Here is an 18,655-nt window from a genome sequence, read left to right as displayed (position 1 = left end):
ACATCTACATGACTCTAACGTAATGCAGTGTCATATGAATAATTATATTGGAAAAAGATTGAAATTGACAAAAATTGTAAGATATGTTGCTAAAATTGAAATTTATCAATATAAACTATCCAAATACAAAATGATAAATATAATGAACCAATATTGTAAAAATATATGATTTATTTTAAATAATAAATATAATATTTTATTCAAGAAAATAAAAATAAAGATATGTAAAATAGGTAAGTATCATAATTTTTTGTGTTTTATTTTTTGAAATGTATCCAACTACATAAATTTAAGAAAAGATGTCAAATAATCGACAAGTAAAATATAAAAGTTTAACAGACGAATTGACACAAGATAAAATAATAAATATACTGGACAAACATTACCATTTTATTCATACAAAATTTTTAAAAATTTAATTAATGAGCCGTCTAGTTTTATTGTTTGGGCTCTACATAATTTGATTAAATCATCAATGAACACAATCATCATATTTAATCATGTTTTCAATGGGTCAATGTCCAATTTTTTTTAATGTCCAATGCATAAACTATTTAGGTGCAGACCTCAACAACATAAGATTTTTTTTGGGCCCCTGTGATGGTCAGGCCCTGAGGCGATGGCCTCTCTCGCCTCGCAATAGGTACGGCTCTGCATTCATTTCACTGCTAAAAATGGCTTGAATGTCGTCAAAACTCCAATCGCCTCGATTACGTTAAGGATGAAGAATACCATGAGGTCACCTGCATTTGATAACGTTAGCGTTAAATAGATTACAGCAGATCCATGATGAGCATGCATAAGATAATGTTGAGTCAAGTACACATATTGATCTAAAAGTACACCAAGACAAATAATAACTTGTGGTTATCAGAAACAAGAAGGAAAGAATCAAAAGAAACCACCCAGAGTTGACATTATCTGCCTACCTGGAAGAAAGCCAGCATGGAGGCGCTTTTGTGCCCAAGAGAATCTGCAGAAATTCATACAAAAAGCACTATTGAGAGGAAAAAGTAAATGCCAAACTTTGGTGTAATTGTATAGCACCCAAATAATACATCCGTTCAACATGCAATAATAGAGTTTAGTTCCTAAAATGAAAACAACCCTTCGGGCATTTATCTAAGGATGCTAACCGAGTCACCGACCATATAAATCCTCAGTTATGTCATGCACTCTCTTCACAAGCTTCTACTAATTCGATGGTTGAATATAATTTTCTTGTCACAACATAAAATTCTAATATTGTTTTTACGGCTTCGATGCAGTCTCTAATCAATAAAAAGAAGAAAGTTCGCATGTCTATTCACGTAACCAACTATAAGAGATGTTCTTACATAATAATAATGGCACAATCTGGCAATTAGTTTTTGGGTACCTGGTCGCTATGGAAGAAGGTTGAATCCCTCGTGAGTTCACTCTTTCTATCATCCCTTCTTCGAGTTTTCTCTCATCTTATCGCACTTGAGTGTTTAGTTCTATAATATATATGAGGTGTTTTGTTCTCCTGTATTAAGAGAGAGTGTGTGTTCGTGTGTGTTTTCTTTGCATACACAGTGAATGGGTTGTACACCATAAAAATATTATAATGAAATTATTTTCATCTTGCCCGTGGTTTTTACCCTAATGATTTTTAAGGGGTTTTCCACGTAAATCACGGTGTCCAGTTTATTCTTTATTTTCATATTTATTATCTCAAATTACCGCACGTGGGACCAACAAGTGGTATCAAAGCCTTGATTTAAAATTTCTTAAAATTCTGAGTATGCTTCCTGGTTGCAGTCTAGACTGATCTTCCACATCAGAAAAGTTTTTTTGAAATTTTTTTAAGGCGGGATTGTTTTGTCCAGTCTACTAAATTGTTGTAGACATAATGGCGGACATGTACGATATAATAAAGTTCAATGGAAACAATTTTATGTTGTGAAAAATAAAGATACAAGCAGTTTTAAGAAAAGAGAATTGCTTGACGGCTATTGGAGATAGACTAGTGGAAATTACGGACAATGGAAAGTGGAATGAGATGATTGACAATGTTGTTGTCAATTTACACTTGGCTACAGCAGAAGAATTATTGTCAAGTATCTATGAGATAAAAACGGCAAAAGTGCTCTGAGATACTTTGACAAAGATGTAAGAGGTCAAGTCATTAATTACACAACATGATTTTTCTAAAGAGAAGGCTTCATACTCTTCGGATGACGGAATCCTCATCGATGACCGACGATATCAACACACTAAATACTCTATTCGCCCAACTCACTTCCATAGGGCATAAAATAGGAGAAAATGAACGTGCGGAGCTTTTATTTCAAAGTCTACCAGATTCATAAGATCAACTTATCATCAACATAACCAACAATGTTCTTATGGGCTTTCTAAAATTCGGCGATGTCTTAACTGCGGTTCTCGGTGAAAAAAGCTGGCGCAAGAATAAAGAAGATAGGTTGGTAACTTCGAAGCAGACAGAGGCTTTGTCGATGATAAGAGGAAGATATATGGATCGTGAATCCAGTGGGAGCTAAAGACGAGGTAGATCAAAGTCGAGAAATAAGAAGAAAAATGTTTACTGCTTTAAATGTGACGGTAAATGGCACTTCAAGAAAGAGTGTACGAGTGTCGAAAAAGGTTATCAAGGAAATGTGTTCAGTACTTCAGGCAATGATGAAATATTATTCAGCGAAGCAGCAACAGTTGTAGAAGACAGACATAAATTTTGTGACACATGGATTATGGATTCAGGAGTGACGTGGCACATGACGTCTCAGAGAGAATGGTTCGATCATTATGAACCAGCCTCAGGAGGATCTGAATTCATGGGAAAAGATCATGTCTTGGAAATCGCTGGGGTCGGTACTATCAAAATAAAAATGTTTGATGGCACCATTAACACCATACAGGAGGTGCGACATGTGAAGGGACTGACGAAGAATATTTTGTCTTTAGGGCAATTGGATGACATCGGGTGCACAACCCGTATCGAGAACGGAATTTTGAAAATTGTGAAGGGTACGCTTGTGGTTATGAAGGCGAAAAAATTTGCTGCATATCTATATGTACTTTTGGGAGAAACACACAAAGAGGCAGAACTAGCTGTTGCATCAATTGATTCAGGAGAAGAATTAATAGTGTTATGGCATAGAAAGCTCTGGCATATGTCAGAATGAGAGTCTAAAATTTTCTCAGAACGTAAGCTACTGCCGGGACTTACAAAAGAGAAAGTGGCACTACCCTTCTATGAGCATTGTGCTATCAATAAAAAACATAGATTAAAATTTGGCACTTTTACTGCCAGGAGCAAAAGCACACTAGAGCTGATTCATTCGGATGTTTGGCAAGCACCAGTTGTATCCCTAAGAAGAGCGAGATACTTTGTCTCGTTCATTGATGATTTCTCTAAGAGATATTGGGTATATCCAATCAAGAAGAAATCAGATGTTTTCAGTCTTCAAATATTTTAAAGCGCGGGTTGAACTTGATTCTGAAAAAAAAATCAAGTGTCTGAGGACCTGACAATGGAGGAGAATACACCAGTGACGAATTTGATGCATATTGTCAATATGAGGGCATCAAAAGACAGTGTACAACGGCTTACACACCTCAATAGAATGGAGTGGCAGATGAACAGAACCTTGTTAGACAGAACAAGAGCAATGTTGAGGACTGCGGGTCTAGACAAGCCATTTTGGGCGGAAGCAGTCAAAACCGCTTATTATATTATCAATCGTTCTCTTTCAGTGGCGATTGATCTGAAGACTCTGATGGAGATGTGGACCAGGAAGCCGGCAGATTATTCTCATTTGAATACATTTGGAAGTCTTGTGTACGTTCTGTACAATGAGCAAGAAAGATCGAAGTTGGATTCAAAATCCAGAAAATGCATCTTCTTGGTTTATGTTGATGGAGTAAAGGGGTTTCGCTTGTAAGATCCTACTATTCACAAACTTGTCATCAACAGAGATGTTATCTTCGATGAAGATAAATTAAAGGGAGAAAAAGACACACTGAATTCATAAACTATTATATTTTAGCTGGAAAATAAGATGAATGAATGTCAAATTTCTTATAAAGCAGCACGAGAACACGAAGAACAAGAACATGTTGAGTGTGAGGTTTCCAATGTGAGGCAGTCAACTCGAGACAGAAAACCACCAGGTTGTCTTTAGATTATGTCACTGAAAGCAATATTGCATATTGTCTATTATCAGAGGATGGTGAGTCATCGAGTTTCCACGAGGCTACTCAAAGCTCGGATGTATCCTTGTGGATGATAGCAATGCAAGAAGATTTGGAGGCATAAGACAAAAATAAAACTTGGGATCTTGTTACATTACCACGAGGGAGGAAAACCATTGGAAACAGATGAGTCTATAAGATCAAGCGTTATGACAATAACCAAGTGGAGCGGTATCGCGCTTAGATTGGTGGTAAAAGGATATGCTCAGAAAGAAGGCATTGATTTCGATGAGATATTTTCTCCTGTGGTTCGGCTTGCAACAGTCATAGTAGTTTTTGCATTATGTGCGGTGTTTGACCTACATCTAGAACAGCTAGATGTGAAAACAGTATTTCTTCATGGAAATCTTGGAGAAGAAATATATATGCTCCAGCCAGAAGGTTTTCGGAAAAAGACAAAGAGAACTTGGTTTGCAGGTTGAACAAATCTCTGTACGGTCTCAAACAGGCGCCGAAGTGTTGGTACAAGAGATTTGATTCCTATATCATGAGCCTTGGATACAACAGACTGAGTCCAGACCCTTGTACATATTTCAAGAGGTCTGGTGATGATTATATCATTTTGTTGTTGTATGTGGACGACATGTTGGTAGCAGGCCCCAACAAAGATCAGGTCCAAGAATTGAAGGTACAGTTGGCTAGAAAATTTGATATGAAGGACTTGGGACCAGCAAACAAGATTCTATGAATACAAGTTCACCGAGATAGAAGAAACAGAAAGATTTGGCTTTCCCAGAAAAATTATTTGAAGAAAGTCTTGCAACGCTTCAACATGCAAGATAGCAAACCAATATCAACCGCTCTTCCTATTAACTTCAAGTAATCCTTCGAAATGTGTCGCAGTGAAGCAGAGAAGATAGAGATGTCTCGAGTACCATATGCATCAGCAGTGAGAAGTTTGATGTTCGCCATGATCTGTACAAGACCAAACATTGCTCAAGCAGTGGGAGCAGTTAGTCGGTATATGTCGAATCCTGGATGAAAGCATTGGAGCATTGTCAAGAGGATCCTTAGAAACATTAAGGGTGCCTCAAATGCTACATTATGTTATGGAGGATCGGATTTTACACTCAGGGGTTATGTCGATTCAGATTATGCAGGTGATCCTGATAAGAGGATACTACTGGCTATGTGTTCACACTTGCAGGGGAGCACTAAGCTGAGTTTCAAAACTGCAAACAGTTGTGGCGTTATCTACAATGGAGGCATAATACATGGCAGCTACTCAAGCTTGCAAGGAGGCAATATGGATTAAAAGGTTATTGGAAGAGATCGGACACAAACAAGAAAATGTTCCTTTGTTTTGTGACAGTCAAAGTGCCTTGCACATTGCAAGGAATCCAGTTTTTCATTCCAGGACAAAACACATTGGAGTCCAATTTCACTTTGTTCGAGAAATAGTAGAAGAGGGAGGTGTAGATTAGCATAAAATCTATACAAATGATAACATAGCTGATTTTCTGGCCAAGCCAGTGAACATTGACAAATTTGAGTGTGTAGATCCTCAAGTGGCCTAGCGAAAACGTAAGGAGCAGAGAATGACGAGATTGAAAATATGTGTTTGATACTCAATCAAATCTCCAAGTAGCAGAAATGTCGACAGAACAAGTTGGCAAACACAATTAATGAAAATTGATGATTGGTTGGGGGAAACCGCCGGAAAAATGAAGGAAACACGTTTTCATTTAATGAAAATGCGTTCCACAATACGCGTAGGGAGCTCTATAAATAGAGCTCTCCTCCCCTCATTCTGAAATCATCTCTTCTTCGAGTTTTCTCTCATCTTATAGCATTTGAGTGCTTAGTTCTATAATATTTGTGAGGTGTTTTGTTCTCTTGTATCAAGAGAGTGTGTTCTCTTCGGAAACACAGTGAATGTGTTGTACACCATAAAAATATTATAGTGGAATTCTTTTCATCTTGTCCGTGGTTTTTACACTAATAATTTTTAGGGGTTTTCCACGTAAATCTCGGTGTCCAGTTTATTCTTTATTTTCATATTTATTATCTCAAATTACCACACATGAGACCAACATGACCATCAATTATATAGTTTTGACACAAAATAAAACAAATCACCCCATCTTTATCTGAATGTTACCTATTGTTGGTGATCAGATACAACGCAAAGCAAGAAATTTTTCCCAGATTCCATGGTTCTTAAGTTTAATATCATTCTCACTCGACTTGATTGGAATGTCAAGCAGTTGAAAGCTGATTGCCAAAGTCAAAATGCAATCAACAAGCTCTCGAAAGCATACTTAAATTCAAGTTGAAACTAGAGAAATCTTTGTAAATCAACAAACAAATATCTAATCCTAAAGTCATAAGTATTAATAACAGATTCAAGCTTAAAATATTGGCGTCCCATCTCTAATTTGGCATAATTCAACATGTGTTTCAACTGTAAAGATTAAAATGTGATGATTAAAGAAACTCACATCATTCCTCCTGCTGCTGGACCAATTGCTTTAAAAAGTGACATTAAGGTCATGGCAATTCCATTTGCTGCTCCTCTTTGGTCCTGGACCTTTCGTCATTTTGTTAAAGAAATAGAAGAAGGTTAAACAAATGCTCAATCATGTTTAAGACTAAGTAAACATTAAACAGAGGACATTGAAGAGATCAAAGGTTGAATAAATACCACGGCTCTGTTTTGCAACACAAACAACCCCGTAACGATGGATATCTGATAGAAATGAAAATTGATTATTAAATATACATTTTGAAAAAAAATGAAGAATACATAGGATATGAGCAGCAACTGTATTTGCAAGAAGGCTCGATTACAGCTACAGCAAACATGAAGAGAGACAAGTATAACTCTTCCGTTCAAGCTCATTTCATGAAAATCATACTCATAAAATAGCAGTAGTGTGACACTATTTTTTAAACGACGGCAACTAAATTAATCGAACGTTATAAAACCCACTTACTGATAGAACATTCTTCAACAGAGATGCACAATTTAACAGAATTGACAGTGTGATCCCAGAAAGCATGGCTATATAGTGATAACTTGTCAATAGAGGTATTGAAATAACCTGTGTTGAGTAGAGAACCAATGAAAATTTTGATTTTCCAAAAAATATGGGAATAATATTGTAAAAAAGTCCCATATGCTTACCCCTGCAACTCGAAGAATCATGATAGTACCTATAAATTTCTCCACAATTGGATATAAAGAACTTTGAAAGACTAAAAGGCCAAAACCTGAAATTTGAGCAAGCCATTAGCTAGCAACATATGTATTTGGATGTAGTAATGTATAAAACCAGCTTATTGTTATGTTCTTGCAACACCTAAACTTTTGTTGTTTCCGAGATTTCAACCTAGTGAAGGTGATGAACTTTTTGTGAAGTCATTTGAGAGGGTCAAGTGTAGAGCCCAAAATCAGTATACCTAAAACTCATGCATTTATTTAAATTGTTAAATTATTTATTTAAGTTTAAAATGATTTTAGCGGTGCATTATTTATGAATTTGCATTATTTTAAATTATTTATGTTTACGTGATGCACGTTAAAATGTTTTCTTGAGTTTCATGTTTCAGGCGATTATTCGATGCAGGATCGAGGAAATGAGACAGATGACGATTTGGGCGATTTGTAAAACTGTAGTATTTTATTTCAGGTCATGAAAGTATCATTTTTAAATGATTTATTAAGTTTTTAAGCATTTTAAATCCTAATTTAATTTATTAGGTGATTTTTAGTTTTTAAACTTTTAAAGTTTTTCAATTGTGTATTTTGTTTTAATTAGGGGATTTTTGACAAATTAGTGTGGATTAATATTTTATTAACTCGTTAATTGGTTTAACATTTTAATTAGCATGATTTATTTATCTAATTAAGCATTTTTCCCTTGCTTAACTCACACACCCACGTTACACTATTACACACAAAACGCATGCACACACACACTTTTACACACACCACACCCGAAAGACACACACATTTCATTGCATTTCATTTCATTCTTTTCAGAGAGAAGGCTAGGGTTCATAGAGTTTTCAGCAGCAACCCTTGCCTCGATTTATTCAGCAAATTCACGTCCCTTTTTCTTCAAGAAAACGTACCATAATTCGTCCCAGATCAACCCTCGCATTCTCTCCGCTTCGGTATCGTCGTTTCGTGAGTATATTCATCAAAGACATGTATATTCTTTCGTTTTTGCATCGATCTCGTCATAGCAATTGTTTTGATGTTGATTGTATGAAAAATCCATGTATGTTATGCAAGAGTTTGAGCAAAAATGGTTGGATTGAATTTGAAACGATTTTTAAATCTCAAAAACCGAGTTTGCTGTCATTTTGATTACTGTGAATTTTCGGTTAATTTTCTGGAAAAGTTTTCAACATATAAAACATAGTACTTTTCGATACCTTCGATTTGCCAGTAAATTCGTAACTTTTGGACAAGAAACGAGTGCTTTATAATCATTTTCGTGTGACTGCTCAAACTGTGACGTTTTGAATTATGTTCTTCATGTTTTCATGAGTTTATTTTGTTGCAGGCTTCGTTGGGAATCGCCGAGTGGTCATCGCTACGTTTAGGTGTGTCGAGTGGGGTGATCATACGAGTTTTGGTGTGTCGCTACGAGTTAATAAGGGTGAGGATGCATTAGAAGTCATAGGGAAACTTGTGTGCAGATTTTTGGTGGAGTTCATGCAGGGTTAGAGCCGCAGCGCAGCACTAGGAGCGCTGCAGCTTCGAATGGTGCAGTGCCGCGGCACTGAAGGGTGGCGCCTAGGCGCTGGACAGGCGCTGCAGCGCTGCCCCTCAGCGCCTAGGCGCTTTTTCTGGTGTTCTTCGGGTTTCGAATTTAGGTGTTATTGCTTCCTTTGGGTACTTTTACATCGTTATGTCCAAGCCTAGTGAAAGTTAGTTTAGATGTTACGAAGTTTGATTGGGGAACGTTGAACTATGGTTTAAGCGAGGTCTGTGTCTTCCTATGCTTGGGAAATTTTGTACTCAATGTCAAAGTTGTTTCAGGTTTCGAGTCATGGGTTATTATGTTGACTAAAAGTGGTCAAGTCCCGAGGGGTCTAGAAAGTCATAAATTATTTAATTACTTCGATGGCGAGTTTATTGGTGCGGTTAAGTTATGAATTTTAAAGTTGTTGGGATAATGTACTAGATGTATGTGCAGCGGGAGCCCCAAGCAAGATCCAACGAATCCTTCAACGCTATGTAAGTATGTTCGACGCGCAAAAGAAAAATTTTATGTTTTTGAAGTATCCTAAATGTCTTGTGACCAATTATAAACGAGTTTGAAACCCGGTGAACGTGGCCGGGGACCTCTCCACGTCGGTAAAACATGACTGGGTTTAGATCAGGATTGGAGAGTGGTAAAGCATGACCAGGGGCCAATCCACCCAGTAAAGCATGACCGGGGATCTCATGTATGTGGTAGTGAACATCCCTGCCAGCCCAGTAATGTGGTTTAGTCTGATCATGCGCATTTATGTATGAGTCACTTGCTTTGAAACATATCTCTACGCAAAATGATGATCTTATGTATGTCCAAGTACATATGATGCAAGTATGTTTATGAAAAGTTTTACGATATGATGGTACGTCTATGTTTATGTAAGTACGTTCAAGTTTAAGTATGTACGCTCTACTTTAAAGTGAATGTGGTTTTATTATGTATTACTGTTGTTTCCAGTTTATACATGTTGAGTCTTTAGACTCACTAGACTTTGATCGATGCAGGTAAGGATGAGTATGAGGAGACGAAGGGTGGGGACCAATGAGCCGACTCGGACTGCGCAGAGGCTAAACCCGAGGACCGCCTAAGTTTCTAAGACTTTATGCATGTTTCAAATACTCTGATTATCATGAGATTGTTTACGATGTTTAAACGATCATTGCTTTGCAAACTTTGTTTGTAAATGTTTTATTTCAAAATTTTTAGACGAACAGATTATTTTATCGCAATTTGAAAGATTATTATTTATTTAAGAAAAGTTTTATTTTTCCGCAAATTTTAAGTAGTTCAAAATATGGTACATTACATAAAGAACTTTAATGTTAAAAATTTCTCGAGTGGTAAATTGTAACTTCACCAAGCTAGTGAATATAAGTGATCTACTTGATCAATCCGTTACAGGACATAGGGTTAGCACGTTCAGACTTAGTTCAACACATCTAATCGCTAAAGTATCTAAATAGTCTTTATTTTCAATAAAATGTTGCAGACTTGCATCACAGGTTTCTATCATCAAAAGAACATCATTCCTAAATTTATTCCAATCTGTTTTATTTTCTGATATGTCTTTTATCAAATTTTTGACAATATTTATTACTAAATATGAAAGAAAAGGAAACAGAGAAGAGAGAGAACATCGATAGAAACATAACCTGAGATGGCAAGAACTGTTCCTACATCCTCAGTTGAGTAACCTAAGCCTCCAAGTCTTCTGGAGCTCTCTGCCCACAATGAGAATATCTGTTTAAGATGAGCATTATGTGAACATGGTCAATCTAAAAGGTGATATGAGCGTTTTGCTAATTATTTGAAAATATTTCTAAATTTCTTCCTAGTGTCTCTCAATTAAGCAATAATTTAGAGTATAGATAAAGATTTCAATCAGTTGGACTTAAAATCATATTTGGTAGCTACGCAAGTGATAATATTCCACATTATACCATACAGACAAGTTGAAAGAAACAAAAAGTAGCATGATAATACAATCGATCAGGGAATACTTGGCTGTGATATTACTTGTACCTCTGTGTAAGCCATATCATGAAGTGAAAAAACACAATAAACAATGATTGATGACATCAGTGGCCAGTTCTTAATGAGGCTTTTTTTGGATGTCGTCTCTCTTCCATCTGGCACGTCCAATTTTTCATCAGAACCTCTATATGCAGACTCTAGAGAATCATTCGAAACTTGAGATGATAGCCGCTCGGACTTGTGTGAGTGCAAGGTTTCCTGCATTTCTTGCAATTAGATCCAGATACCACGGAACATGGATTGGACGACACACCAAATCACCATTTCGTGATAAACCCGAAAACACAAAATTTTTAGTCCTGCACAGGTTATATTCTAAACACAACATATATATAAAAGACCTGATAATTCACCTTATTGTTGGATTGTGAAAGAATAAAATAGCCACATATAAATATCATGGCAAGTAACAAAATCTTCCTTTTCAATATTAATGCACCTTTTTGGCTGTGTTCTCATTCAGGTATTTTTGGTGACCTCAAGTTGAAATAATTTATGATAAAATTTCATAGTGTTTCTCACTTGTTTCATGAAATAATCAAGTCCCTTGTTATTATTTTCCTTCATTACATCATAAGAAATATGCTTCAAATAACAAGGAAACTAACAAAACCACCTACTCCAATATCATTGTGCCTTTTGTTTGAATTCATTCCGGTAGTTTTGGTGATATAATTTATGAATTAATTAAATAATCCTCACTTCAATGTTCTCTACCTTTTAAAGTCTCTAACCTCATTATTGGTGAAGCCCGAGGCTGAGGAATATAAGCCCAAAAATAATTCTTGGATGTGCATGTTAGTCGAACATTAGACATCAAATGACAAGCAAACAAAAACCCAAGATCAATTTAAAGCTATATTTGGGTTTCGCTCAAGGAACTTGGCGACTGACTTCCTAGCATGTCCCGAAAGATTAAGCTCATACAATCAACAATTTTATAATTTTACAACCTTGTCTTTTAAGTTGCTTCTACTTCAATTATTTTTGTGAAATATTGTATAGAAAGATATATGCCCAATCTCCAAAAAAATATATTCCCAATCTCAAACTGGTTCGATTCTGACATTATCGAGTTCCAAAAAATTAAGCTCATCTAATCTCTCCCCATTTTTTCTCCTTCATTGCTCCCTCTCTTATGCATTCAAATAGTAGAGAAGGGGATAACTCAATTCAAATGCAATTAATTCGAATGGACTGCTTTTTTATGTCAATTTGGGCGTATTACTGCTATGATTTAAATAGTTTTTTGATATCTTTCTAGGCTGGAACAGTCCATCATATACAAAATCAGATCACTGAATCAGTATCATATTGAAAGAAAACTAGTATGCATATCATTTATACCTTTTAGTTTATAAAGCACTTGAAAATTTCAACCCTTGGTGTCATATTTATATTAACGAGTGATGAATATATACATTTTATGAAAGAAAATTGGGAAACGTTAAACGAAGCAGAGAGCTTGCAAATCTTAAAAAAATAAGTTTTAAAACTAACCGGGAGCCAGAAACATCCGATGGTGACAACAAATGCAAAGATTGAAATTATGAGACAGGGTAAGAAGTATGGAAATCTGCACAATATTGTTATTTGCAACAGATCAAAACGCCAAAATTTATATGTAAGTTGTTCCTAGAAGGTAAGAAAAAGGGTACCTTCCAAAGAAAGAATCTGTAGCAAATATTCCAGGAAATTTATCAGCCGGCTGAGCACAAGTATTATTATTCAGATAAGCAATAACTTATAAATGAAACAATGATATTTGTGAATGAGAAAATAATACAAATTATTGAAATGGAACATGCCAATTTAGGTACACAAAGTCAAAAAACAATTCCAAAACTGTTATGGAAAATTATATATTTGACAGGTACTTTCACCTTAAACACACAGTTTCAACAGATGCAGGGTACTTTGAATAAATTTAACTTTCTTCCAAGTACAAAAAACAAATCCGAAACTGTTGTAGAAGATTGCAACCATTCACCAAAATGAGAAGTAGTGGCAATAAGGTTAGTTGGAGTTCTTCTAGTCTTTGATGTTCGTAGATTGTATTCTTCATGAATGAGAACTTTTTGCTTCGATAAATGAACTATCTATAACTCTTTATTTTGGAATACACTAAATCTTTGACAAATGTTCAAAGAATAACAGGCAGACAAAAAGCATTTGACAGATGATCCCAGAGTGTAAAGAATTGACAATCCATATCTCTTCCTTCAATCATTATAAATCGAAAAAACAGAGTGAACATATTTATCTGAGTACCTGAGCGAAGAAGCCTCCCAAAGCAGGTCCAATAATCAATCCAATGCCCCATGATGTGCTAACCTAAAAAAATAAAGTAAACAAATTTCGGAGAAACTACCATAAAACAATGCCCAAATATACTACATCCCTGATGAGAAATTTGACACCCTTGTTAAGGTGATCGCAGTACTCCAGACTGAAGCCACGACCCACCCTAGAGGAGGGGGTGCAAGCAGCATCACAAGCATCTTGAGGATGAATAAATATATATATATATCGACTCATTCGGTCATTGTTTCCAGTATAGTCAAAGAAAGATTATTGTTTTTCCTAGAGACTAGTTGGATATGTTAGCATGGATTACTGTTGTCTTTTCCATTTCAACCTTAGGGATGAATATTGAGAATTCATGAAGTTATAAAACAAACTTCTAGTTTACATGCATTTCTCAATTGTGTATCCAGTTATAAAATTTCTTACATATTTCATCGCCCCGTTTTCTGTCTTTTAGAGAGAGACACCAACTTTGTCAGTGATCAAACAATATATAATAAATAAGTGTTAATAGAATAAGATTAATGGCTGCTTACCGCTGATAGTCCTAAAGATTGGTGTTCTTCACGAACAATTTCACATGCATAAGCCTGATCATGGCCATGGTCATGGCCGGGTAAAGTCAATGTCGAAACCATAAAAAATCCACAGAAAACTAACTAAAAGGAAAATTTTTGGCACTAAAATGATGAATCTAGATCATCAAGTATTATTAGATAGTGAATACCTTTATCGGTCCAAGTACTCCATTCAAACTCCCGAGCAGAAACCTCGTTGTGAGGGCCATCCAAAAGTTTACACTGAGTCCAAATAGAGTGTTGAAAACTACACTGTAAATGAGTAACCAATCAATTCTAGACATCCAACATGAAAAATATGCAGAAGCAGGAAAGACAAACAAATGTGTTCACTCACACCATGGCGCAGCCTATGATTAATACAGGCTTCCGACCATATCTATCGGCAATGGTTCCCCAAAAGACTGATGTCAAAGCTCTTCCAAGCATAAATGAGCACCCTACATGAAAATATATTCATATGGGAGCACAATAATCAAAATCGCTAGTCAAAACTTTTCATTAATTAAACAGAAAACATAAATCAACCAACCTATAAACCCAGCATAAAAGCCAATATCTTCTTCTCTCTTTGCAATGTGGAAATCTCTTACCTAACAACAAAAAGTCAATTTGCAATTCACAAAGAAAAAATCAATAGTCTTTCCATACTTTTTGATGATAAATAAAAGAAGAAAAAATCGACCGTGGAATGAAAAAAGCTACTTTTTGTGAGTTTTTTCTTTTCTGAATGGCAAGGAGAGAAAATATTTGATTAAATTTACGCTGCAACATACTTATTCTGAACGTTAGTTTTTCCTGAACCGCATGACCAAATTTCATCCACATATAATCTTATTTCTGAAACTAGTCGGCGTCAACTGAATGCCAGCAAAATTCCATCTTATCATTTGGTTAAAACACTACAAATGCATTGAATAGAGCCAGAGACAGATACTAGACTCAGAAATTGTAATATGTAATGCGTACGTGTATATAAATTTTTAGCATTGATGGATAAAATGGCTAATCAGGAGACGGAGTAAAAAATTTACCCAAGGATAGGTGATTGTCCCTGATACATTAATCAATCCCAACCATGAATTTAGAAGTCAAGCAACTGAATTATGGTACAAAGTTTCTTTCTTTTGACAATATTCCATGTAGGGAAATCGTAAAATATTAAAAGGTTAGCTACCTTCCAGTTGGTATTTGGGACTTGAAGAGTTAACCAACTGCAACTAGTTGGATTAGTTAAGATTTAGCATATTTGTTTTGACATCAGCTCTGGATCAGCAAAGGTTTTGTGAATATGAAACAGAAAAAATATAATATAATTTCTCCTAAATCGTTCCATGTGTTTAGAAGTTCTAGGATGAAGTGTGAGGGAAGCAAAGCCGGCATTCGAAGGTTCTATATGAATCATGGGGATAACTATGAATTAGACTGATCATCAATTTAACAACACACAAAACTTTATTGTTGGAGATTGTTCACATGTGTTAGATTGGTGGTAATCCACATAAATAACAAATTATGGTGCAAAGAAGAGAGATTGATTCAACACAAAGGAAACAATAGAAAATCAATCAAGATAGCAGCTCAATCACTACAACAGGAAACAGGTAGTAAGTACTATACTTTATAAAAAGCAAGTCCAAGAGATTTAAATACTCACCATGAAATATAGGAATGGAAATAGTGATGATATTGTCAGAGCTGTAAATTCAAGGCACATAAGAGACAAAAGAAAAGTGAAAACGACATTTTGGATATAAAATCTAGTGATACCAAATATTCATGTTAGTTAATTGGATACAGTTGGAAAATGCAAAACCAAAAAGAAGAAAGAAAACCAGTGAAAATTAAAACAAAATGATAAGTAATGAATGCTACTTTCATTTTTTTTAATTAGAGAATAAAATGGAAATACAAGTTTTTACAATTTCAATCAAGATCAGCCAATTTTAACGTTTAGATGGAGAAGTTAGCACCATTGGTTTACCTGTGAGCAAAAGTAATCATGTGAAGCAATCTAACAAATTCTTGTTCTCGATGTAAAGAATATTGACATAGCTCTATTAGTGAAAGTTCACCACATGTGCTTTAGATAAAGGAGTGACTCTGTTCATGTGAGGATGGGCTATTAGTTTGGAACATCAGTATTACTTATGAAGCCACACTTCATTTTTTTAATGAGCGTATGCCCCAAGATCATTTAAAGGATCATACTGTACTCTAATTTTAATAAAAGATTCTTGCAGACATTATCATATTTTAATGATAAAGTATTCATTCTCATATTATTCATTTTAAGAAATTGTAATGCTTATGACGTTATTCATGGTTTTAAATTATGGACTATATGAGTCAATAATTTTTTTGTATTTCCTTGAATCTTTAATTAGATACTTTAGAACACGTATAGAAAACATATTACTATTTCAGCGCAATTAGTTGAATGCAAAATAGAGAATAGAACGAATAAGTTGTACGAAACATATCGTAATTATTCGAGGCCAAAAACTAAAATAGAATTAGATTTAACTTATTCATATAAAAAAATAAGAAAATTGGTGGAAATGTTGATGACTAACAAAACACAGACGTTGAGATCAAGAAGAAGAGAAAATAATTAATGGACTACAAACAAACTACTCACATTCGTACGTGCTCTTTACTAGTATAATTAAGAGTATGAATCTTTAATATAAATTATAAACTAATTTTGAGTCGACACAAAGACGAGTTAAATTTCCATTTCTGGAAAATCCAAAAGTTTGAAATAATGATATATATATATAGGTACTTTGTCACCCTCTTCGTGATTTATTTTCTAGATTATTATTGTTTTATCAAAATGGGTTTTTTATATCTTAAAATCAGGCAATGTTCTACAACCTTCTCACTGAAGTTCTAATTAAGAAATAATTTTATTTTTAGGCTAAAAAGGATAAATTATATTTTAGGATTCTCCGGAAGAAAAAAAAAGTGGATCCTTGTATAAGACAAAATATAAGTCTTGCCACATAATTAGTACAATATTAATTTATTATAAACATTTATCAAATTAACTTCGCGTAACAATATGTTATGTAATTACTTAATTATATATATATATATATATAATAGTTGAGAATAAAAAAAATAAAAAAATAGAGAATCATCTAACATTTAGAATATGGTTTGAAAATTTTTTTTGATTATTCATCTCTGTTTAGAAATAGATTATTTTTTTTTTTAATGAGCTCATTTGATCAACATAGATGAAAAACTTGATTATATTTTAATACAAATGAATCGTAATTCGACGTTGAAACTCGTTTGTAAACACTGCATAATCTAAATTCGTTCCTAGTCGATTCAACCGCCTAAAACATGGATAAAGGTCGCTTGAGCAAGAGACTAGCATCTGTGATGTTGTATACTGCGTTTCTTGGTAAGAGCATAAAGATGTCCAAACTTGCAGATGGGTAGTCATATGATAATTAAAACTTCCGTAACCTTTTGGGCACTAGAAAACCAAGATCCAACGTCTTATAGAGTCAAAGTTATGCGGTTCATGCTAGTTTTTGTGCAATACACAAACCAATATCAACCATGTTTTGGATACGATGTCAGATATCATGTTTTTGTTAAATCCATGTATATATAATTTAGTCAGACCGATGTTTTCGGTCGTTGGAGTAGATAGAAATATGAATCTTTGTGTAGAGTCAAAGTAATGCAGATAAGGTCAATACATCCTTGAAAAATACCATGATTTCGTTACTTACCAGTGGAAAGCACAACAATCCACACGGTTAGAACTTGCTTAATGGGCAACCCACGCTGTGTTTCCTTCAAGCGATCAACCTCACATCCCGGACAGCCTTCAACGTAATCGTCTTTGGGCAGCAGCAAATTCCGGGCTGGCTCAGCCATTTCTTTCTGTTGTCGAGATGCTCCACCACACAGCTGGAATAAAGTAAGATATAAATGGAAACCAGAATTAAATAGCAGAGGCGTGTTAGAATTTTGTAGCTGTACATGCTCTACTTTGGATGTTATTCTCCCAACACCGACCATTGGTCCTATCAGTAGATTCACGTGATATCTAATAATTCAATAATTTTGGATATCAATGTCATATCATTATTTTTGTGTGTCATAACAACAATTGAACAAAAATAAAAAATGGCTAATATTTATTAGCTCACTAACTTTATCATTTTTATGTTTTAGTCCACTCACTTTTCAACTTTTGATCTTGGCACATTATTTTTATATTTGGCTATTTTGGTCTATTTTCTCTCGGAGTCGTCAATTTCGCTGGAAAAACTAAAATAGACTTTAATGTTATGTGTGTTCCTAGTGAATTGTATATGAAATAAATCAAGAAATCCTCAAATTTTCAGTCACATCAACTTCAACACCGCCTAGTCACTTTTTTCTAAAGAAAATGGACCCCTACGAGAGAAAAAATGACAAAAATAGTCGAATATTAAAAAATAATGTATGAAGACAAAAAATTTAAAAGTTAGTGGAATCACCCAAAAATGGTAAAAATATTAGACCAAAAAAAAATATTAACTTAATTAAAAATCAGTCAAAACAAAAATTTAAAAACTTAAACGACTTATTCTTGTTCGAGATTCATTATTTGCAGGATGCAGGATTTATTTTAAAACTTTGGAATATTTGAAACAAGATCTAACCAATGTTAGATATCAAAAACAAAGTGGAACTGATTACAGTTCTAAGATAAACTTATGATTCAAAATAATGGATTCTTAGAAATAATATCAGATTTCTCTAAACTCTCCGTAG

General features: G+C 34.6%; 1 protein-coding gene across 1 annotated transcript; it reads right to left on the bottom strand.

Moving 5' to 3' along the window:
• Positions 1-372: 372 nt before the first annotated feature.
• On the bottom strand, positions 373-17,929 carry LOC142553836 (protein ZINC INDUCED FACILITATOR-LIKE 1-like). The gene is made up of 17 exons (XM_075664344.1): positions 17,623-17,929; positions 15,525-15,565; positions 14,400-14,460; positions 14,205-14,307; positions 14,017-14,119; positions 13,826-13,879; positions 13,254-13,316; positions 12,641-12,690; positions 12,483-12,558; positions 10,971-11,180; positions 10,601-10,688; positions 7,364-7,449; positions 7,173-7,280; positions 6,881-6,925; positions 6,678-6,766; positions 930-973; positions 373-743 (listed from the first exon to the last, which is right to left on the bottom strand). The coding sequence occupies exons 1-17, from the start codon at positions 17,912-17,914 to the stop codon at positions 658-660; spliced, it is 1,599 nt and encodes a 532-aa protein (XP_075520459.1). The 5' UTR covers positions 17,915-17,929; the 3' UTR covers positions 373-657.
• Between the last annotated feature and the right edge of the window lie 726 nt (positions 17,930-18,655).

This window comes from Primulina tabacum, chromosome 8 (genome assembly GCF_025594145.1).
Source record: "Primulina tabacum isolate GXHZ01 chromosome 8, ASM2559414v2, whole genome shotgun sequence".
Taxonomy (NCBI): Eukaryota; Viridiplantae; Streptophyta; class Magnoliopsida; order Lamiales; family Gesneriaceae; genus Primulina; species Primulina tabacum.
This window is presented reverse-complemented; position numbering and strand designations above follow the sequence as displayed.

Bases quoted from the DNA above. Each gene is read 5' to 3' on its own strand.
- LOC142553836 (XM_075664344.1), bottom strand. From the start codon at position 17,914: ATGGTCGGTGTTGGGAGAATAACATCCAAAGTAGAGCATGTACAGCTA. The intron at 14,120-14,204 runs GTGAGTGAACAC...ACTCATTTACAG, and splicing joins ATCATAGGCTGCGCCATGGT to TGTAGTTTTCAACACTCTAT. The intron at 744-929 runs GTAGGCAGATAA...TATCAAATGCAG, and splicing joins CCATGCTGGCTTTCTTCCAG to GTGACCTCATGGTATTCTTC.